Source organism: Entelurus aequoreus, linkage group LG12 (genome assembly GCF_033978785.1).
Source record: "Entelurus aequoreus isolate RoL-2023_Sb linkage group LG12, RoL_Eaeq_v1.1, whole genome shotgun sequence".
NCBI classification, from domain to species: Eukaryota; Metazoa; Chordata; class Actinopteri; order Syngnathiformes; family Syngnathidae; genus Entelurus; species Entelurus aequoreus.
This window is the reverse complement of record NC_084742.1, coordinates 52,795,806-52,820,757: the sequence shown is the minus strand read 5'-3', so window position 1 is coordinate 52,820,757 and position 24,952 is coordinate 52,795,806. Positions and strand designations below refer to the sequence as shown.

At 40.6% G+C, this 24,952-nt stretch overlaps 1 protein-coding gene across 2 annotated transcripts in view; it reads right to left on the bottom strand.

Moving 5' to 3' along the window:
• chst11 (carbohydrate (chondroitin 4) sulfotransferase 11) overlaps positions 1-24,952 on the bottom strand; it is a 132,379-nt gene that overhangs the window by 82,209 nt on the left and 25,218 nt on the right. Inside the window, exon 1 of one of the 2 annotated variants that reach the window (XM_062066241.1) lies at positions 14,728-14,965. The exons of the other annotated variant lie outside the window; for it this stretch is intronic. Coding sequence (XP_061922225.1) covers positions 14,728-14,947 — 220 coding nt within the window. The 5' untranslated portion in view covers positions 14,948-14,965. Of the gene's footprint in view, positions 1-14,727; positions 14,966-24,952 lie in introns of those variants that run through there. 2 annotated transcript variants of the gene reach the window in all.

Sequence of the window (24,952 nt, the reverse complement as noted above, 5' to 3'; positions counted from 1 at the left end):
CTCGAAGCACAGCTGGCAGGTGATTGGATTACCCAGCTGGGGATGATCATCCAATTACCTGCCACGCTTATTAGCAGCAGCCGGGATCTGTGAGGCAGGAGAAAAAATGTCAGTAGTTCGGGCCGAGGCGGGCTGCCCTCGGGCCCAAACTACTGCATTTTTTTTCCTGCCTCACAGGCCGGTCCTTACACACCACGCTCTGCGGCAGGCCCGCAGACCACGCCCCCCCTCCACAGGTACGTTTATGATATCTTGGCAATAAAATGGCATTGTGTCAACAGCAAGTCATTTACTGTGATTCATTACAACTCACAAGTGTGATTAATCTGGATTACAATAAAAAAAAGCATTTTCTATTTAATGTCTGAACGGAAGTAACTTACTGTAACACCATCATGTACGTACGGTCAAAGAGTTGGTACGCCACTTATGCTTTATTTAAATTAAAGTACCAATGGTTGTCACACACACACTAGGTGTGGCGAAATTATCCTCTGCATTCGACCCATCACCCTTGATCACCCCCTGGGATGTGAGGGGAGCAGTGGGGCAGCAGCGGTTGCCGCGCCCGGGAATCTATGATTCACATTCTGCTCCCATACTGTGTGCTGACTCACGGGAACCCAGCGCCCAAAGTCGCTGACTCATTTTCTCAGCTTAGTTTCGTGGAGTGTGACCGCGAGGCCGAAGAAAGTAGAGAGTGTCAAAAGACTTTGAAAGATTGAACAATGTTGGTCCCAGTATTGATCCCTGGGGTACACCACAAGATATATTTAGCATTGTTGACGTGTTCTCATCTCGTTTCACGTATTACTTCCTGTTGGTTAAGTAGTTTCTTACCCGGTTGAAGACCAATTTATTGATTAAGATATAATGTTTGATTGTGTCAAATGTTTTAGTTAGATACTGCTGCAGCACACTGTTTAACATCTATTTTCCCAGTTATTTCCAGTAATTGTGTAAATGTTAGCTATTGACCATATTATTAGGTCAGTCATACTGGAAATACGCAAACATTGTAAAGAGATGTGGTGTTTACCATTCACAATCCTTGCTTTTTTTATGCATTCTTAAATGGTGAATAAATATAAATGGTAAATGGGTTACACTTGTATAGCGCTTTTCTACCTTCAAGGTACTCAAAGCGCTTTGACACTATTTCCACATTCACCCATTCACACACACATTCACACATTTTTTTTTTTAAACCTTTTTTTAAGGATTGCGATTGAATGTTCATCCAAACGGAATTATGTGAGCGTCCCGTCGGTCGGCATCCCAGCGAGAGTGGAAATATTACAGTAAGGGTTTGTTTTATTATGGTTACTTTGTATGTTTAGCACCTCCTTAAATATGTCCTTAGATGTGTCCTTAGATATTATCCTTAAATATGTCCTTAGATATGTCCTTAGGTATGTCCTTAAATATGTCATTAAAGGCCTCCTGAAACGCGATTTTCTTATTTAAACGGGGATAGCAGATCCATTCTATGTGTCATACTTGATCATTTCGCGATATTGCCATATTTTTGCTGAAAGGATTTAGTAGAGAACATCGACGATAAAGTTCGAAACTTTTGGTCACTGATAAAAAAAGCCTTGCCTGTACCGGAAGTAGCAGACGATATGCGCGTGACGTCACAGGTTGTGGAGCTCCTCACATCTGCACATTGTTTACAATCATGGCCACCAGCAGCGAGAGCGATTCGGACAGAGAAAGCGACGATTTCCCCATTAATTTGAGCGAGGATGAAAGATTCGTGGATGAGGAAAGTGAGAGTGAAGGATTAGAGGGCAGTGGAAGCGATTCAGATAGGGAAGATGCTGTGAGAGGCGGGTGGGACCTGATATTCAGCTGGGAATGACTAAAACAGTAAATAAACACAAGACATATATATACTCTATTAGCCACAACACAACCAGGCTTATATTTAATATGCCACAAATTAATCCCGCATAACAAACACCTCCCCCCTCCCGTCCATATAACCCACCAATACAACTCAAACACCCACACAACACACTCAATCCCACAACCCAAAGTACCGTTCACCTCCGCAAAGTTCATACAGCACATATATTTCCCCAAAGTCCCCAAAGTTACGTAAGTGACATGCACATAGCGGCACGCACGTACGGGCAAGCGATCAAATGTTTGGAAGCCGCAGCTGCGTACTCACAGTACCGCGTGTCCAACTCAAAGTCCTCCTGGTAAGAGTCTCTGTTGTCCCAGTTCTCCACAGGCCAATGGTAAAGCTTGACTGTCATCTTTCGGGAGCAATGAATCAACAATGAAACACCGGCTACGTGTTTGTGTTGCTGCAGCCGGCAGCTAATACACCGCTTCCCACCTACAGCTTTCTTCTTTGCTGTCTCCATTGTTTATTAAACAACTTGCAAAAGATTCACCAACACAGATGTCCAGAATACTGTGGAATTTTGCGATGAAAACAGACGACTTAATAGCTGGCCACAATGCTGTCCCAAAATGTCCGCTACAATCCGTGATGTCACGCGCAAACGTCATCATACCGAGACGTTTTCAGCAGGATATTTTGCGGGACATTTAAAATTGCACTTTACTAATCTAACCCGGCCGTATTGGCATGTTTTGCAATGTTAAGATTTCATCATTGATATATAAACTATCAGTGCATCAGCATAGCATCGACTTCTAAAATGTATTGCTCATCCTCTTTGTATTCGGGCTCAAAAATATAAGGTTCTGGATCATAATTTGTCCCAAAGCAATCGTTGTTGACTCTCACAAAGTCTGCTTGATTAGCATTGTTGTTGACGGGGAAAGGATCTGTGGTTACTCCTTTACGTCACGTCAATATCTCTGAAAATGTCTCAGGAATCTCTGTGAGATTGATACTATTTTGATCACATCTATTTATCTGCAAAATTTGGAAGTCTTCTGGTGTCACAAATCAGATACATATGATAATAGCTTCAATATAGAGGAAAATAGCTTCTCCACTATACTGCTACTCGAAATCGTTAAGTTCTCTAAAAGGATTCAATCATTAAATCCAAACGTTGTCTCTTTTTCGCTGCTAAAGTAGGGTTTCTACGTCTTGGATGTCAGGTTCTGATGACTGTTGTGTTGGCAGCAGTGCGGCCGTCGCACTCAGGTGACGACGCTGCAACCAAGCAACCCAGGTGAGGAATTTGGAGTTTCTTGTAGAAATTCCACGCTGGAATATGTCATTCTTTCCCACACTCTCATCCTTTTCTCTCATCCTTTGTTCCCTAACTCATGCCGGACTCACTCGCTCCGTGCGCTGGCATGAGACTCAACAGACTCTGCAGCCTCAGCACAAACACAAACACACACACACACACACACACACACACACACTTAGTCCGAAATATCCCAGAGGCATTTGAGAAGAAAAAGCAAACAACTTCCTCAGCAGCCACAAAAAGGAGCAAGAGAGAGCAGTCAGACTTTAAAGGACAAAAGTTGACAAGCTGCACGACCCAAACTAACAAAGCGGCGCCTTCTGAAAGGTGACAGGACTATTTTATTGTCCATTTCTGCTTATCAGCACATCAAATCCCGTCTATGCCTTCAGTGTTTTGTTTGTTTTGCAACAAGCTTCGGCTCCCTGAAACGTTGAGTCCAAGTTGTGCGTGCAGAGCAATGTGGTACAAGAGATGGACGTGCATGCAAATATAACACTTTGACTTTTAATTCAGATTGGTCTCATCAGAATGTTCTTCAAAAAGCAGAACACAGCTGGGGATTTCTTGAATAGAACACTGAAATATGTGTACACACTGTATTTTTGTCATATTATGATTTATTTTTCTACATGTAAAATACTTAAATATGTCCTTAGATATGTCCTGAGATATGTCCTTAGATATGTCTTTAAATATGTCCTTAAATATGTCTTTAAATATGTCCTTAGATATGTCCTTAGATATGTCCTTAGATGTGTTCTTAAATATGTCCTTAAATAAGTCCTTAAATATGTCTTTAAATATGTCCTTAATTTTGTCCTTAAATATGCCTTTAAATATGTCCTTAATTTTGTCCTTAAATATGTCTTTAGATATGTCCTTAAATTCATCCTGAAATATGTCCTTAAATAAGTCCTTAGATATGTCCTTAAATATGTCCTTAGATATGTCTTAAAATATGTCTTAAAATATGTCCTTAAATATGTCCTTAAGTATGTCTTTAGATATGTCCTTGAATATGTCCTTGAATATGTCCTTAGATATGTCCTTAGATATGTCCTTAATTATGTCCTTAAAAAATGTCCTTAAATATGTCCTAAAATATCTACTCAAATATGTTTAGACCGGACCACGACTGTCTTTAGACCAACCCATGGCTGTCTTTGGATAAGACCACGACTGTCTTTAGACCGACCCATGACTGTCTTTGGATAAGACCACGACTGTCTTTAGACCGACCCATGACTGTCTTTGGATAAGACCATGACTGTCTTTAGACTGGACCATGACTGTCTTTAGACCGACCCACTAATGTTTTTAGACTGGACCATGACTGTCTTTGGACCGGCCCATGACTGTCTTTAGACCAGCCCATGACTTTCTTTAGACTGTACCATGACTGTCTTTAGACCCTGACTGTCTTTAGGCCGGCCCATGACTTTCTTTAACCTGGCCCATGAACGACATGACTGTCTTTAGACCGACCCATGACTTTCTTTAGACTGGACCATGACTGTCTTTAGACCGGCCCATGACTGTCTTTAGACCGACCCATGACTGTCTTTAGACTGGACCATGACTGTCTTTAGACTGGACCATGACTGTCTTTAGACCGGCCCATGACTTTCTTTAGACTGGACCATGACTGTCTTTAGACCGGCCCATGACTGTCCTTTAGACCGACCCATGACTTTCTTTAGACTGGACCATGACTGTCTTTAGTCCGGCCCATGACTGTCTTTAGACCGACCCATGACTTTCTTTAGACTGGACCATGACTGTCTTTAGTCCGGCCCATGACTGTCTTTAGACCGACCCATGACTTTCTTTAGACTGGACCATGACTGTCTTTAGACCGGCCCATGACTGTCCTTTAGACCGACCCATGACTTTCTTTAGACTGGACCATGACTGTCTTTAGTCCGGCCCATGACTGTCTTTAGACCGACCCATGACTTTCTTTAGACTGTACCATGACTGTCTTTAGACCCTGACTGTCTTTAGGCCGGCCCATGACTTTCTTTAACCTGGCCCATGAACGACATGACTGTCTTTAGACCGGCCCATGACTTTCTTTAGACTGGACCATGACTGTCTTTAGTCCGGCCCATGACTGTCTTTAGACCGACCCATGACTTTCTTTAGACTGTACCATGACTGTCTTTAGACCCTGACTGTCTTTAGGCCGGCCCATGACTTTCTTTAACCTGGCCCATGAACGACATGACTGTCTTTAGACCGGCCCATGACTTTCTTTAGACTGGACCATGACTGTCTTTAGACCGGCCCATGACTGTCTTTAGACCGGCCCATGACTTTCTTTAGACTGGACCATGACTGTCTTTAGACCGGCCCATGACTGTCTTTAGACCGGCCCACGACTTTCTTTAGACTGGACCATGACTGTCTTTAGAGATATAAAGCATAATGTAGATATAATGTAGATGAGATATAAAGCATAATGTAGATATAATGTAGATGAGATATAAAGCATAATGTAGATATAATGTAGATGAGATATAAAGCATAATGTAGATATAATGTAGATGAAATATAAAGCATAATGTAGATATAATGTAGATGAGATATAAAGCATAATGTAGATATAATGTAGATGAGATATAAAGCATAATGTAGATATAATGTAGATGAGATATAAAGCATAATGTAGATATAATGTAGATCATATATAAAACAATGTAGATATAATGTAGATGAGATATAAAACAATGGAGATATAATGTAGATGAGATATAAAGCATAATGTAGATATAATGTAGATGAGATATAAAGCATAATGTACATGTGATATAAATGCCATATGATTTAGACAGACTCCATAAAGCAGGGGTCTCAAACACGCGGCCCGCGGGCCAATTGTGGCCCGGGAGACGTTATTTTGCGGCCCCCACCTTAATATGAAAGTTTAATGTTAGTGCGGCCCGCGAGTTTTAAATGAATGGCGCTTGACAGCGTTGTGTGCGGAGCTGAAGAAATCTACCAATCACGTTGTGGTATGAGGCTCTCGACAATATCGAGGGCGTGCCGTGATGGCACTGTCATCAGTGTCCTCTAGAATCTGTCACCGCATCATCTTTTTCTCCATACTAACAGCGTGCCAGCCCAGACACATGTTGTATGAGGCTTCTAGAGACACACGCAGGTTATTGCAAGACATACTTGAGGAACAGCCATACATTTCACACTGAGGGTGGTCATATTTTATTTTATTTATATTTTAACACTGTTACAAATATGCGCCACACTGTGAACCCACACCAAACAAGAATGACAAACACATTTCGGGAGAACATCCGCACCTAAACACAACATAAACACAACAGAACAAATACCCAGAATCCTTTGCAGCCCTAACTCTTCCGGGCTACAAAAACACCCCCGCTACCCCTAACCCCGCCCAACTCAACCCCCCCCATCTCCCGAATTCGGAGGTCTCAAGGTTGGCAAGTATGCATTGATGTCACTTGCGTAATGCAAGCAGAGAAACATTTTGCCGCTTTTCTATGACACACGCTCTTCCTTCCTCCCTCCCTGCCTCCCTCCCTCGCCCGCCTGCTCGCTCCCGCCCCCGTTGTAAACAGTCCGGGCGGGGAAGACGAGCACTCCGCCGAAGGAGCGAGCGACAATACAAAAGTGTGGTGCACTGGACCCCAGCGCTGATACAGACGTGGTGATGTTAACCCGTTCGGGGCTAATTGTGCTACCGTAACTGTAAACTCCACCCCCCACCCTCCTCCCGTTGGCTCCAGACAGAGACGATTTTTGATGCAATATTTCTTTCACAGGGGCACCCCGACGTGTCTTATTTCATTTCATTTCATTTTTATTTATCTCCTTCATTGATGTGCATCTTTGATCGATAGACAATTATACCTCAATTTTTAAATTATACATTTACACACCAATGCCTGAGAAGGAGCAGGATGAAGAAAAATCTTATATTTTTCTGCCCCCTTCAACATAGTACGTAGTCTTACTTAATGATATCATATAAACAAACAATTACATCCAAATATAACGAAAACAAACAAAAAAACACAAGAAGTGCAAAACTTCATGATGTACAAAAAGAACAAAAAAAACAAAATAAGTAGTATACACCTCACAGGATGATACAAAACAAATACAAAACTAGGCAAAAAATAAGTAAAATAATAAATATAAAGCAAAATGTAAACAGTTATGGCTGTCCATATGATCTCATTGTTCTGTCCTTATATATTTTTTCAATTGGAATATATTTTTACAATCTTTTATCTCTTGTAAAGAGAATTCCATAGTTTAACCCCCACCACTGATATACACATTTGTTTTAAAGTTGTCCTTGAATACTGATGTTTGAAATGACCTTTTCTTCTATGCTCTTCATTCTCAGAAGTGATGACAAACATTTTTTGTAAATTTGCTGGTAATGTTTTACTTTTAGCCTTAAACATGACACATAATGTCTGTAACTTTACTAGCTCCTGTAGTTTCAATAAACCCGAATTAATAAATAATATGTTAGTGTGTTTTAAGTAATCTACTTTATGAATAATCCTTATAGCTCTTTTCTGTAGTTGATACAGAGAAAGTTGCGTTGCACAAGGAATACAATTTGAAACGTCATTATACAACTAGACATGCTGAGGAGTATGCAAAATACTAGGGGAGTGAACCGGGTTGCAAATTTTAAAACCAGTCTACTGAGGCAACAAGATTTCGTCAAGAAAGCAAGCGAAAAGAGCGATGCAGCAGTCAAAGCTAGCTACATGGTGAGTGAGATGGTTGCTAGGGCGGGAAAGCCATTCAAAGGAGGTGAATTCATTAAAAAGTGCATGTTAGATTTTTTTTAAGAAATCTTTTCTTGCGGCCCAGCCTCACCCAGTTTCTGCATCCAGTGGCCCCCAGGTAAATTGAGTTTGAGACCCCTGCCATAAAGTGTTAGTGAAAAAAGAATACACTACAAGTCTAATATTTTGTGAGTGTGTGGCACGCTAAACTTTCTTGCGCGAGAGGTCACGACCTCAGCGAGTCCTGGGAGAGAGGTGAGAGTTGACATTATTCCCAGCCCCCCTAAACATGCCGTAACCATGGAGACGCTGCCAGGGACTTCATCTGAAACTGTAACGATGGTGCTGGCACTAAGGTATCCCTTGGATGTGTTTGTGTGTGTGACTGTGTGTGTGTGTTTTTGTCTGTGTGTGTATCTATGAATGTGTCTGTGTGTATGTGTGTGTGTGTGTCTGTGTGTGTGTGTGTGTGTATCTATGAATGTGTCTGTGTGTATGTGTGCGTGTGTGTGTGTGTGTGTGAGTGTCTATGAATGTGTCTGTGTGAGTGTGTCTGTGTGTGTGTGTCTATGAAAGTGTCTGTGTGTATGTGTGTGTTTGTGTGTGTCTGTGCGAGTGTCTGTGTTGTCTGTGTCTATGAATGTGTGTGGGTGAATGTATAAATGTGTGTGTGTGTGTGTATCTATGAATGTGTCTGTGTGTATGTGTGTGTGTGTGTGTGTGTGTGTGTGTCTGTGTGTGTGTATCTATGAATGTGTCTGTGAGTGTGTGCGCGTGTGTGTGTGCGTGTGTGTGTGTGTCTGTGTGTGTGTATCTATGAATGTGTCTGTGTGTGTGTGCGCGTGTGTGTGTGTGTGCGTGTGTGTGTGTGTGTGTGTGTGTGTGTGTGTGTGTGTGTGTGTGAGTGTCTGTGTGTCTATGAATGTGTCTGTGTGAGCGTGTCTGTGTGTGTGTCTGTGTGTGTGTGTCTATGAAAGTGTCTGTGTGTATGTGTGTGTTTGTGTGTGTCTATGCGAGTGTCTGTGTTGTCTGTGTCTATGTGTGTATGAATGTGTGTGGGTGAATGTATAAATGTGTGTGTATGTGTGTGTCTGTGTGTGTGTGTCTATGAATATGTCTGTGTGTAAGTGTGTGTGTGCATTAATGTGTGTGTGCGTGTGTCTGTGTGTATGAATGTGTGTGTATAAATTGGTGAATGTGTGTGCGTGTGTATACTGTAAAAGTGTGTGTGCATATAAGTGTGTGAGTGTGTGTGTATGAATGAATGTGTGTGTATGAATGTGTGTGGGCGTATTATAAATGTGTGAGTGTGTGTGTGTCTGTGTCTATGAATGTTTCTGTGTGAGTGTGTGTAGGTGTGTGTGTGAATTAATGTGTGTTTGTGTGCGTGTGTCTGTCTGTGTTGTCTGTGTCCATGTGTGTATGAAGGTGTGTGCATTTATACATGTGTGTGTGTGTGTGTGTGAGTGTGAATGTATAAATGTGTGAGTGTGTGTGTATATTAATGTGTGTGCGTGTGTGTGTGTGTGTGTGTGTGTGTGTGTGTGTGTGTGTGTGTGTCTGTCTGTGTCCATGTGTGTATGAAGGTGTGTGCACGTATACGTGTGTGTGTGTGAGTGTGAATGTATAAATGTGTGAGTGTGTGCGTGTGTATGTATACATGGGTGAGTGTGTGTGTGTATAAATGTGTGTGTGTGTGTGTGTGTGTGTGTGTGTGTGTGTGTGTGTGTGTGTGTGTGTGTGTGTGTGTGTGTGTGTGTGTGTGTGTGTGTGTGTGTGTGTGTAAGATGATGCAATGGCCATTTGGAGCCGAGTCGGACGGCACACAAAAGAGCAGCAAAATGAAAAAGGTATGATGTAAAATGTGTTCCCAGAAGAGAGGCGAGGTCTCACTCCTGACAATATTTCATTGCTTCTCATCAGCGTGAGCGTGTTTTTGGCAGAGACAGTGCGAGTCCGACACAATACAGCCGAGCATGGATCCTAAAACGTGTCCAGGGAGCACATTCAGACTCCTCACATAACACAAGCCAATTATGGCATATCCATATTTCCCAACACAAGAATCTCTCCTTTATTACTTCCACATAAATGAATTTCCACAACACAAGAATCATTGACTATCAATCCAATATTTTCACAGCCAGAGCATGAAAACCCGTTTTACTTCCTTTTAAGTACATGTATTTACATGATCAATGTGTTTTCTGAACATTATGAGAGCCATATAGACACAAAACAACACTCTTCATTCCAGTATAGTCATGCTGTCTGAGGCTGAGCCAATCAGTGGCCACGATACTGAACAGTGCGCTTCGATGGGTTTGGTCTCGTCTTGTAGCCAATAATACTGAAGTATTTATATTTTTTTATTTTATTTAGTCATTTCTATGTTTGAAAGCACCAAAACATTGTTGAATATGCATTATTTTTTTATAAATACCACAAAAACATTGTGTAGTGAAGCCGCAATATTTGAAGCTATGCAAAACTGTAACACACACACACACACACACACATATGTATACATATACATATATATATATACATACATACATACATACATGTATATACTAGGGCTGCAACAACTAATCGATTAAAATCGATTATTAAAATAGTTGCCGATTAATTTAGTCATCGATTCGTTGGATCTATGCTATGCGCATGCGCAGTTCTTTTTTTTTTTTTTAATAAACCTTTACTTATGAACTGCAACATTTACAAACAGCTGAGAAACAATAATCAAAATAAGTATAGTGCCAGTATGCTGTTTTTTTTCAATAAAATACTGTATATAATAGAAATGTAGTTTGTATCTTTTATCCGATTATTAATCGATTAATCGAAGTAATAATCGACAGATTAATCGATTATCACATTAATCGTTAGTTGCAGCCCTAGTATATATATATACATATACACATATATATATATATACACACACACACACACACATATATATATATATATATATATATATATATATATATATGTATACAGACATACATACACATATATATATACACATATATATATACACATATATATATATATGAATATATGTGTATTTATATATATATATATATATGTGTGTACCGGTATATATATACAGTATATATATATGTATATACACAGCATATATATATATATATATATATATATATATATATATATATATATATATATATATATATATATATATATATATATATATATATATATATATATATATATATACATACATATATATGGGGCGGTATAGCTCGGTTGGTAGAGTGGCCGTGCCAGCAACTTGAGGGTTCCAGGTTCGATCCCTGCTTCCGCCATCCTAATCACTGCCGTTGTGTCCTTGGGCAAGACACTTTACCCACCTGCTCCCAGTGCCACTCATACTGGTTTCAATGTAACTTAGATATTGGGTTTCACTATGTAAAAGCGCTTTGAGTCACTAGAGAAAAGCGCTATATGAATATAATTCACATATAAACATATACACACACATATATACACATACTGTACATACACATATATAAATATATACATATATTTACACATATATACATTTATATACACTAGGGCTGCAACTAACGATTAATTTGATCATCGATTAATCTGTCGATTATTACTTCGATTAATAATCGAATAAAAGAGACAAACTACATTTCTATCCTTTCCAGTATTTTATTGAAGAAGAAAAAAGCATACTGGCACCATGTTCTTTCAACTTGCCAAATAAAACAAGGAAAATGTTACAAAAATGCACACTTTTGACACCCCTGCTATAGATAATAAAAAATTAAATCTGATAAATCTATGGATAAAAAGCAGAGCCTGGCGACGCATGCGCGTTTATCATAACTCTCTCGCTCTCTCTGTCTCTGCCCCTCCCTCACCTATGCTGCTGCACGCACAATTTGTTTTGTTTTTAACCCCTTCTTAACCCTGAACGTACATTGAAAATACACGCAACCCTAACTCAAAACGCCGGACATTTGAGGCATTTAAGAAACTCCGCCCGGACAGCCCCGCAAAAGAGGACATGTCCGGTGAAAAGAGGACGTATGGTCAGTCTATCCTAGCCCGGTCGCTGCTAGGATGAAACCGATCGCCGCTAGCATGCTAGCAGCTAACTTGCTACGTCACCATACGTCGTCTTTTCACCGGACATGTCCTCTTTTGCGGAGCTGTCCGGGGGGAGTTTCTTAAATGCCTCAAATGTCCGGCATTTTGAGTACTGTTTACACAACGTGCGTTACGCTACTTAATATGTCCGTGTGGAAACTCGTTCGGTACACTTCCGCACCGAACCGAAACCCCCGTACCGAAACGGTTCGATACAAATACACGTACCGTTACACCCCTATTATTTGGATTATGGTTTCTCAGCTGTTTGTAAATGTTGCAGTTTATAAATAAAGGTAAAAAAAAAACAAAAAAACATAGCCTCAGCGCATGCGCATAGCATAGATCCAACGAATCGATGACTAAATTAATCGCCAACTATTTTTATAATCGATTTTAATCGATTAGTTGTTGCAACCCTTTATATATATATATATATATATATATATATATATATATATATATATATATATATATATATATATATATATATACTGTATTTATATATATATATATATATATATATATATATATATATATATATATATATATATATATTTATTAGGGATGTCCGATAATGGCTTTTTGCCGATATCTGATATTCCGATATTGTCCAACTCTTAATTACCGATACCGATATCAACCGATACAGATATATACAGTCGTGGAATTAACACATTATTATGCCTAATTTGGACAACCAGGTATGGTGAAGACAAGGTAATTTTTTAAAAAATTAATAAAAAAAGATAAATAAATTAAAAACATTTTCTTGAATAAAAAAGAAAGTAAAACCATATAAAAACAGTTACATAGAAACTAGTAATTAATGAAAATGAGTAGTGAAGTGAAGTGAATTACATTTATATAGCGCTTTTTCTCAAGTGACTCAAAGCACTTTACATTGCGAAACCCAATATCTAAGTTACATTTAAACCAGTGTGGGTGGCACTGGGAGCAGGTGGGTGAAGTGTCTTGCCAAAGGACACGACGGCAGTGACTAGGATGGCGGAAGCGGGGATCGAACCTGCAACCCTCAAGTTGCTGGCACGGCCGCTCTACCAACCGAGCTATACGTAAATTAACTGTTAAAGGTTAGTACTATCACACAATCATGTGTGCTTACGGACTGTATCCCTTGCAGACTGTATATATATAATAAATAAATGATAATCGGGTTAGACTTGTATAGCGCTTTTCTACCTTCAAGGTACTCAAAGCGCTTTCACAGTATTTCCACATTCACCCATTCACACACACATTCACACACTGATGGAGGGAGCTGCCATGCAAGGCGCTACCAACACCCATCAGGAGCAAGGGTGAAGTGTCTTGCCCAAGGACACAACGGACGTGACTAGGATGGCAGAAGGTGGGGATTGAACCCCAGTAACCAGCAACCCTCCGATTGTTGGCACGGCCACTCTACCAACTTCGCCACGCAGTCCCATATATATTGATATATAATGTAGGAACCAGAATATTAATAACAGAAGGAAAACAGAAGGAAACAACCCTTTTGTGTGAATGAGTGGAGGGGGAGGGAGGTTTTTTGGGTTGGTGCACTAATTGTAAGTGTATCTTGTGTTTTTTATGTTGATTTAATTTTAAAAAACAACAACAAACAAACAAAAAAAAAACGATACCGATAATAAAAAAAACGATACCGATAATTTCCGATATTACATTTTAAAGCATTTATCGGCAGGCCGATATTATTGGACATCTCTAATATATATATATATATATATACACACATATATACACACACACATATATATATTTATATATGTATGTATGTACAGTATGTATGTATGAATGTAAGTGTATATATGTGTGTGTATATGTCTATATAAATAAGTTTATATGTATATATGTGTATATACAGTATATGTATACATGTGATATATATATATATATATATATATATATATATATATATATATATATATATATGTATTACACACACATATATACACCTACATTCATACATACATACTGTACATACATACATATAGAAATATATATACATATATACACGCATATATACATATAAACATATATATATATATATATATATATATATATATATATATATATATATATATATATATATATATATATATATATATATATATATATATATATATATATATATATATATATATATATATACACATACATTTATATATACATACATATATACACATACATTCATACATACATACTGTACATACATACATATATACGTATACATATATACACATATACAAATATATATATACACATATAAACATACATATATACACATATATACATAAATACATATACATGCAAATGTAAAGGCATCCAATGGTGTTGCAAAACGTTAAGTAACAAAAGTGTCGATATCATTACTGATGTTGATATTTATACTACTCCGGTGTATGGGATCGATAGAAAAGGAGCAGTATCGCCGCCCTGCTCGTGTCAGGTCTTTGTCACATCTTTGAATGAACACAATCAGTGCGCACTTCAGTGTCAACACGTCAGGATGAAGTGTTGACTGACAATAGTAATAATAATATCAATTATAATTATAACAACAACACTAAAAAGAAAAAGAAAAAGAGCGGTCCTACCTGAGGCTGGTTGGAACATACTTTGGAAATAAAAGACGACGAGAAGAAAGGATCCCAAACACGTGGCCAGTAGCATCCGACAAATGGTGCTCATCTTGACGAGTCCGGCCAAAGTGGGTCTCATGGCGAGCAAAGGTTTCGCCGGCGTGCGGAGATGCTGCGGAGGAGCGGAGAAGACAGAAGACTGTCCGCCGGCCGCCCGCCACTCAGCTGCACTCATCCGCCACGGAGTGTACCATTGGCGGCAGCGGCGAGGGGGAGGCGCACCCCCGCCTCCTGGGACATGAGCGCGTCCGCACATGCGCTGAAGTCCAAGATGGGTCAGTTATTGTTTTGATCAACTCACCATGTGACAATAAGCATTTCATCTACTGGCGATATGACGTCACCCCACTTCTCTGGGAACCCCGGATTAACATCTTGTCATGGTTTTAATGTGTTCTCAAATGGTTTTTAATATGTCCTGAAATGTGTTATAATATGTCCTGAAATGTGTCCTTAAATATGTTCTTAGATATGTCCTTAAATATGTCCTTAGATATATCCTTAAATATGTCCTTAAATATGTCCTCAAATATGACCTTAAATATGTCCTTCAAAATATCCTCAAATATGTCCTTAGATAAGTCCTTAAATATGTCCTTAAAAATATCCTCAAATATGTCCTTAAAAATTTCTTCAGATATGTCCTAAAATATGTCCTTAGATATGTCCTTAAATATGTCCTCAGATTTGTCCTTAAATATGTCCTAAAAATGTTTTTGAATATGCCCTAAAATACGTCCATAAATATGTCCTCAAATATGACCTTAAATAGTCCTTAATATGTCCTTAAATATGTCCTAAAAAATGTTCTAAAATATGCCCTAAAATATGTCTTTAAATATGTCCTCAAATAAGTCCTACAATAGTCCTTAAATATGTCCTCAATTATGTCCTTAGATATGTCCTTAGATATATCCTTAAATATGTCCTTAAATATGTCCTCAAATATGACCTTAAATATGTCCTTAAAAATATCCTCAAATATATACTTAGATATGTCCTCAAATATGTCCTTAAAAATTTCTTCAGATATGTCCTAAAATATGTCCTTAGATATGTCCTTAAATATGTCCTAAAATATGTCCTAAAAATGTTTTTGAATATGCCCTAAAATATGTCCATAAATATGTCCTCAAATATGACCTTAAATAGTCCTTAATATGTCCTTAAATATGTCCTAAAAAAGTTCTAAAATATGCCCTAAAATATGTCTTTAAATATGTCCTCAAATAAGTCCTACAATAGGCCTTAAATGTGTCCTCAATTATGTCCTTAGATATATCCTTAAATATGTCCTTAAATATGTCCTCAAATATTACCTTAAATGTGTCCTTAAAAATATCCTTAAATATGTCCTTAAAAATGTCCTTAGATATGTCCTTAAATATGTCCTTAGATATGTCCTTAAATATGTCCTAAAAATGTTTTTGAATATGCCCTAAAATATGTCCATAAATATGTCCTCAAATATGACCTTAAATAGTCCATAATATGTCCTTAAATATGTCCTAAAAAATGTTCTAAAATATGCCCTAAAATATGTCTTTAAATATGTCCTCAAATAAGTCCTACAATAGTCCTTAAATATGTCCTCAATTATGTCCTTAGATATGTCCTTAGATATATCCTTAAATATGTCCTTAAATGTGTTCTTAAATATGTCCTCAAATATGACCTTAAATATGTCCTTAAAAATATCCTCAAATATGTCCTTAGATATGTCCTTAAAAATGTCCTCAAATATGTCCTTAAAAATTTCTTCAGATATGTCCTAAAATATGTCCTTAGATATGTCCTAAAATATGTCCTTAAATATGTCCTAAAATATGTCCTTAGATATGTCCTTAAATATGTCCTAAAAATGTTTTTGAATATGCCCTAAAATATGTCCATAAATATGTCCTCAAATATGACCTTAAATAGCCCTTAATATGTCCTTAAATATGTCCTAAAAATGTTATAAAATATGTCCTCAAATAAGTCCTACAATAGTCCTTAAATATGTCCTCAAATATGTCCTTAATTATGTCCTTAGATATGTCCTAAAATATGTCCTTAAATATGTCCGAAAATATTTCCTTAAATATTGTCACGACTTGGTTCTTCGGTTTTGTTTCTCCGGAAGGCAACGGAAAATTGGCACGGGCAAGACGTGAATTAAGAAACATGATTTAATATTAACACTAAAAAAAAAGAATAAACAAAAGGTGCGCACAATGGCGGAAGTACAAAAACTTGGCTATGAAAATAAAACTTGCACAAGGGCAGAAACTATGAACAATGAAACAAAAACACTAACTGTGGCATTAATAAACAAAACTTACTTGACAAGGAACTGTGAAGATGACATGAAGTAGAGGGATGAAAAAGTGTGAGGTCGCCAGCACGAACAACAGAAACAGACAGATTTAAATAGTGACATGATCAGTGAAAACAGGTGCGTGACTCAAAACGTGAAACAGGTGCGTGACAAGACAGGTGAAAACTAATGAGTTGCTATGGAAACGAACAAAACAAGGAAGTGCAACCAGGAACTAAAAAGAGTCCAAAAAACAAACACATGGCCAAAACAAAAACATGAACAGACATGACAGAACCCCCCCTTACGGACAGATCCCAGATGTCCAAAAAACAAAAAACAGGATCAAGAGTCATGGGAGGGTGGGAGGGGGACATGGCGGTGGGTCGCCAGGCTAAGTGGCCCCGAATCCACCGAGGCATAGTCATGTGGCGGCGGCGAGTGGAGGTGGGCGACTCGGGAAGGGCCACATGTGTGGTCGACGATGAGGTGGGCGCACTTGGCGTGGCGGACGACCAGGCAGTGGCCACCTCCGTGGCAGACGAGGAGGCAGGCGCGTCGTCATCATGGCAGGCGGCGAAGCTTGGCGTGGCGCGGCAGGCGGCGAGGCTTGGCGTGGGGGGTCTTGGTCTTGGCGTGGGGGGTCTTGGTCTTGGCGTGGTTGGTCTTGGTCTTGGTCACTTGGAGGGTCTTGGTCACTTGGAGGGTCTTGGTCTTGCATGGCGGTTCTTGGTCTTGGCTTGGGGAGTCTTGGCATGGGGGTGCTTGGTCTTGGCATGGGGGTGCTTGGTCTTGGCTTGGGGGTGCTTGGTCTTGGTGTGGGGGTGCTTGGCGTGGGGGTGCTTGGTCTTGGCGTGGGGGTGCTTGGTCTTGGCGTGGGGGCGCTTGGTCTTGGCGTGGAGCTGCGACTGGCGGCACTTGGCGTCGTGGAGCTGCGACTGGCGGCACTTGGCGTCGTGAAGCTGCGACTGGCGGCACTTGGCGTCGTGAAGCTGCGACTGGCGGCACTTGGCGTCATAAAGCTGCGACTGGCGGCACTTGGCGTCGTGAAGCTGCGACTGGCGGCACTTGGCGGCGTGGAGCAGGTAACGGAGCTTGGCGTGGTGCTACTACTGGCGGCACTTGGCGGCGTGGAGTTGCGACTGGTGGCGCTTGGCGTGGAGCTGCGACTGGTGGCGCTTGGGCGTGGTGAAGCTTGGCATGGTGGAAGCCTTGGAGCAGGGCGTGGAGCAGGTGGAGGTGGCCTAGCTGGGGGTTGCGGCTTGGCAGGCCGAAAGACCGGTGGTGGTGCCGAACCGGAGGTTGCGGCTTAGCAGGCCGAAAGACTGGTGGTGGTGGTCGTGCTGGAGGCTGTGGCTTGGGGTGACGAAAGACAGGTGGTGGTGGTCGTGCTGGAGGCTGTGGCTTGGCGTAATGAAAGACAGGTGGTGGTGGCCGAGCTGGAGGCTGTGGCTTGGCAGACCGAAGAACTGGTGGTGGCGGTCGTGCTTGAGGCTGTGGCATGGCATGACGAAGAGCGACCCCACCTGACCAGTTCCCAGCCCTAGCCCCTCCCCTCAAGGAGCGGATCCCAGAAGCGCTCCCCGCGGTCTGGAACTGTCTTTTGGGGTGGGTGGAGGGAGGTCTGGAGGGGGGCAGAATCTTCCCCTTTAAATTGTCCCAAAAGTATTTCCTTATCCCCCACCTGGGGTTGAGTGGGTGGACAAAAAGAAAAATTTTGTGACGGGGGCGGGGTTTGAGTCTTGGGGGGCGGGGCATGAAATCTGGGTGACTGTGACTGACTAGACCTGATGTTCAAGATCATGTTTTGGTAGTGTTTTATCTTGTTCTTTGAGTCTTTTGTTGGAGGCGGGTGATCAAAAGTAAAAGAGTTGAAAAAAAATCCTGGTCTGAAACGTCATTTTGGAGCTGCGGAGCTGGCAGCAACCTGCTTCCGCCCGGAGTGGGAGGAGCCTGCGGCAGCGCCGCATGCTGTCCGCTCGCCTTCCCTGATGTCCTTGGTCTGGTGCTTCCGGGACTGCGGTGACGCAGCGCCGTCCTCGGACCAAATGGAGCTCAATGGCACCAGATTTCCATTTGGGCCCCACATCAGGTCTCTGCGCTTCCCGGAGGAATAACGCAGCGTCTCTTCCTCCATCGCGCGGAGGACCTCCCACGCTGCCTCGTCAAAACTGTCCAACTTTCTTGCGGAGAAACTCTTATGCTGGCGACCTACTGTCACGACTTGGTTCTTGGGTTTTGTTTCTCCGGAAGGCAACGGAAAATTGGCACGGGCAAGACGTGAATTAAGAAGCATGATTTAATATTAACACTCGAAAAAAAGAATAAACAAAAGGCGCACATAATGGCGGAAGTACAAAAACTCGGCTATGAAAATAAAACTTGCACAAGGGCAGAAACTATGAACAATGAAACAAAAACACTAACTGTGGCATTAATAAACAAAACTTACTTGACAAGGAACTGTGAACATGACATGAAGTAGAGGGATGAAAAAGTGCGAGGTCGCCAGCACGAACAACAGAAACAGACAGATTTAAATAGTGACATGATCAGTGAAAACAGGTGCGTGACTCAAAACGTGAAACAGGTGCGTGACAAGACAGGTGAAAACTAATGAGTTGCTATGGAAACAAACAAAACAAGGAAGTGCAACCAGGAACTAAAAAGAGTCCAAAAAACAAACACATGGCCAAAACAAAAACATGAACAGACATGACAAATATGTTCTTAGATACTGTATGTCCTTAAATATGTCCTAAAATGTTTTCTTGAATATGCCCTAAAATATGTCTTTAATGTCCTCAAATAAGTCCTACAATATGTCCTTATATATGTCCTCAAATATGTCCTTAAATATGTCCTAAATATGTTCTTAAATATGCCCTTAACTATGTCCTTAAAAATATCCTCAAATATGCCCTAAAATATGTCCTTAAAAATGTCCTCAAATATGTCCTAAATATGTCCTTAGATATGTCCTTAGATATGTCTTTAAAAATTACTTCAGATATGTCCTAAAATATGTCCTTAGATATGTCCTTAAATATGTCCTTAAATATATCCTTAAATATGTCCTTAAATATGTCCTCAGATTTGTCCTTAAATATGTCCTAAAAATGTTTTTGAATATGCCCTCAAATATGGCCTTAAAGGCCTACTGAAACCCACTACTACTGACCACGCAGTCTGATAGTTTATATATCAATGATGAAATCTTAACATTGCAACACATGCCAATACGGCCGGGTTAACTTTAAAGTGCAATTTAAAATTTCCCGCTAAACTTCCGGTTGAAAACGTCTATGTATGATGACGTTTGCGCGTGACGTCAATGGTTGAAACGGAAGTATTCGGACACATTGTATCCCAATACAAACGGCTTTGTTTTCATCGCAAAATTCCCCAGTATTCTGGACATCTGTGTTGGTGAATCTTTTGCAATTTGTTTAATGAACAATGAAGACAGCAAAGAAGAAAGCTGTAGGTGGGATCGGTGTATTAGCGGGTGGCTGCAGCAACACAACCAGGAGGACTTTGAGGACAGCAGACGCGCTATCCAACGCTAGCCGCCGACCGCATCGATGATCGGGTGAAGTCCTTCGTCGCTCCGTCGATCGCTGGAACGCAGGTGAGCACGGGTGTTGATGATCAGATGAGGGCTGGCGTAGGTGGAGAGCTAATGTTTTTATCATAGCTCTGACGAGGTCCCGTAGCTAAGTTAGCTTCAATGGCGTCGTTAGCAACAGCATTGCTAGGCTTCGACAGGCGGCACAGCATTAACCGTGTAGTTACAGGTCCAGGGTTTGGTTCGGTGTCTCCTGATAGTAGAATTGTTGATCTGCTGTCTATCCTTCCAGTCAGGGGGTTATTTCTTTTGTTTCTATCTGCATTTAAGCACGATGCTATCACGTTAGCTCAGTAGCTAAAGAGCTTCGCCGATGTATTGTCGTGGAGATAAAAGTCACTGTGAATGTCCATTTCGCGTTCTCGACTCTCATTTTCAAGAGGATATAGTATCCGAGGTGGTTTAAAATACAAATCCGTGATCCACAATAGAAAAAGGAGAGAGTGTGGAATCCAATGAGCCCTTGTACCTAAGTTACGGTCAGAGCGAAAAAAGATACGTCCTGCACTGCACTCTAGTCTTTCACTCTCACGTTCCTCATCCACAAATCATTCATCCTCCCTCAAATTAATGGGGTAATCGTCGCTTTCTCGGTCCGAATCGCTCTCGCTGCTGGTGTAAACAATGGGGAAATGTGAGGCGCCCTTCAACCTGCGACGTCACGCTACTTCCGGTACAGGCAAGGCTTTTTTTATCAGCGACCAAAAGTTGCGAACTTTATCGTCGATGTTCTCTACTAAATCCTTTCAGCAAAAATATGGCAATATCGCAAAATGATCAAGTATGACACATAGAATGGATCTGCTACCCCCGTTTAAATAAAAAAAATTCATTTCAGTAGGCCTTTAAATATGTCCTTAAATATGTCCTTAAGTATGTTCTTAAATATGTCCTTAGATAACCTCCGACCCCTATTCTCTACTCCTACTTGTGAGGGCTTCCTGCCAGATGTTGCTAATGTCTTTACACTTCCTCCTAAACTCCAAACCTACATTACTGTAGGATTCCAATTTTCCTGGGGGCAAGGGCCACCACTCTCTGGAGCACTTGTGATGGACATGTGCACTTTTCACCTTAGTAAAATAATCCTCTAGTCTACAGGATTCTGTGACCAATACAAACAATACTTCACAATCATATAAGAAAATGGCACATGCTATAATTCACCACAAATGTATAAACGCAGCTCAGGACTCTCCGTTGGTGTGCCGTAGAGTCTTCTTGCCAACTCTATACACCGTCTGTGGCACCATACCAAGCAAGAGTCTAAGGGAAAGTTCCCATTTGGCATCTTTAGGGCAGCAATATTCAGGGTATCAATATGGTGTGGGTGGCATTGAATGTATTTAAAATAAAGACTCATCCCAGAATGAACTCTGTATTCTTCACAGACTTCTGCAGAACTCTATCCTTCTACTCCTAACCCTACAAGTCTGTCCACCAGTACTCCCATTCATATGGCCTGCTCTCCACCCTTTCCCTGAATTAGGCCCAGCCCGCCTATGTTTTTTTCCACGTTGCAAACAATTGATGTGTTCTTGTCTGCACACAACTTCAATTGCATGTTTGCCCCTCCAGACTGAGGGATACCTCCTCTGTTCCTCACCCTTTCTAAACGTTTTTTTCCGGTCTAGGATTTTCTTGGGAGTTTTTCAGAAGAGAATGTTGTTATGATGCTACAAATAGCCCTTTGGTTTGGTTTTAGTTTGTAAAAAAGAAAATAGACTATATAAGCTTGACTTGCCTAATAACGTAAGACCTTTTCGATACCTCGAAAACAGACAAATATAATTACTGTATAGTAAATTAACAGATACCATTTGAGTCTTGACATACAAATCTGATCAAAAGAAACGGAAACACGGGTTCTTGCAATATAAAAAATAAGTTGTACAAAACCCAAAACGTTGTGTAAATCATAAATAAAAACAGAATACAATAATTTGCAAATCCTTTTCAACCTATATTCAATTGAATGGACTCCAAAGACAAGATACTTAACAGTATTAGCTCAAAAAGCGGCATCAGTGTGTAAAGGATATCACCACATGGGCTCAAGAACACGTCAGAAAACCACTGTCAGTAACTACAGTTTGTCGCTACATATATAAGTGCAAGTTAAAACTCTACTATGCAAAGCGAAAGCCATTTATCAACAACACCCAGAAACGCAGTTGGCTTCGCTGGGCCCCAGCTCATCTAAGATGGACTGATGCAATGTGGAAAAGTGTTCTACGGTCTAACGAGTCCACATTTCCAAATTGTTTTTGGAAACTGTGGACGTCGTGTCCTCCAAAACAAAGAGGAAAAGAACCATCCGGACTCTTATAGGCACAAAGTTCAACAGCCAGCATCTGTGATGGTATGGGGATGTATTAGTGCCCAAAGCATGGGCAACTTACACATCTGTGAAGCCACCATTAATGCTGAAAGGTACATACAGGTTTTGGAGCAAAATATGTTGCCATTCAAGCAATGTTGTCATGGACGCCCCTGCTTATTTCAGCAAAACAATGCCAAGCCAGGCGTTACAACAGCGTGGCTTCATAGTTAAAGAGTGCGGATACTAGACTGGCCTGCCTGTAGCCAAGACCTGTCTCCCATTGAAAGTGTGTGGCGCAATATAAAGCCCAAAATACCACAACGGAGACCCCCGGACTGTTGAACAACTTAAGCTGTACATCAAGCAAGAATGGGAAAGAATTCCACCTGGAAAGCTTCAAAAATTGGTCTCCTCAGTTCCCAAACGTTTACTGAGTGTTGTTAAAAAGAAAGACCATGTAACACAGTGGTAAAAATGCCCCTGTGACAACATTTTTGCAATGTGTTGCTGCCATTAAATTCTAAGTTAATGATTATTTGCACACAAAAAAAAACTAGTTTCTCAGTTTGAACATTAAGTATCTTGTCTTTGCAGTCTATTCAATTGAATATAAGTTGAAAAGGATTTGCAAATCATTGTATTCTGTTTTTATTTACGAATTACACAACGTACCAACTTCACTGGTTTTGGGTTTTGTAGTTGGTTTGAACTTACCCGGTGTCATCTTATCAACAAATGAAGGCAGCTTTCTGTCCTTTTTGGCCAAGTGCAGGACTTTCTCTCTGACTGCATTTGTTTACTTTCTTTCTTTTCAACACTAATGGCATCCCCTGTATTTGACTTCACTACACTATGAACTGTGGGTAAAACCCTTACGCTAAGTCAGCATCGATGCAGACCTAGGTAAGGGAGCAAAAAGGGTATCTTGGCGGATGCACTGATTTGATTCTCTGACAATGGAACAGCCCTCACACACTTCCCTTGAACACGCCTCGAAGTCAGTGAGTCTGTGTGCCGTCGGATTGGAATTGAGCCAATGACTTTAGGAACAAAAGGTAGCTGGTATGTACGCCCTTTTTGGTTAGCTGTCTTCTGGCACTTGCTCACGGGATCCACGCCTCAGCCTCTTTCTGACATTCATTAGTAGCTCTGTCTAGCATTTGTACCCCTGAGAAAAAGTGTTTGAAGTCAGCATCCATTTATGTGTGAGCGAGGAAAAATAAACTGACACGGCCACTGTCAGACCAATCATTCAGACAGGTCTGCACCGATGAAAGTGCCACCGCCTCCTTTGTGCTTGTGGTCGGACTGTGAAGACAGGAAATAGACCAAATAAATAAGAGAATCATGTCAAACACAATTTCATGGTTCAAGCTGTGTATTCTTCCTTTTTTGCATATTTCTAGTCCAGATGGACATTTGTGAGCATCAGCAGGAAACCTGAGACATGTTTAGGTTAAGATTACAGATGAACAAAATATATTTGACATACTTCTTTCCGTATCGCTCCATTAGGAAAGGTACCAAGATTTGGGTCAATGAAATTCTTTCTTTTCTGGTGATGAGGACACTTTTATCAAGGCTCTTTATTATGTCGAGGCCACTGGAAGCTGATGAGAGAACCTGCTGGATGTCCTGGAAAAAGATTAGCTGTTCAGGATTCATTTGAATGATCATGTTTTACTGACTATAAAATCATGCTTTTTTAGCAGTTTGGCGGGATGGTACGCAGGGGGAGCGGCCAAGACAGTCGCTTACGCAATTTACGTGACACGAGAGTATACACTAGGCTTTCGCTGCTGCTACATAGGGACCAGCTAGCTGCACGTGTCCGGTGTACTTTTCCGTAACGTTTCTGTGTCAACTCTGGGTTGACGAGGCCGCGTTAGCTGCGGCTACATAGCAACCAGCTACCTGCACGTGTCCGGTG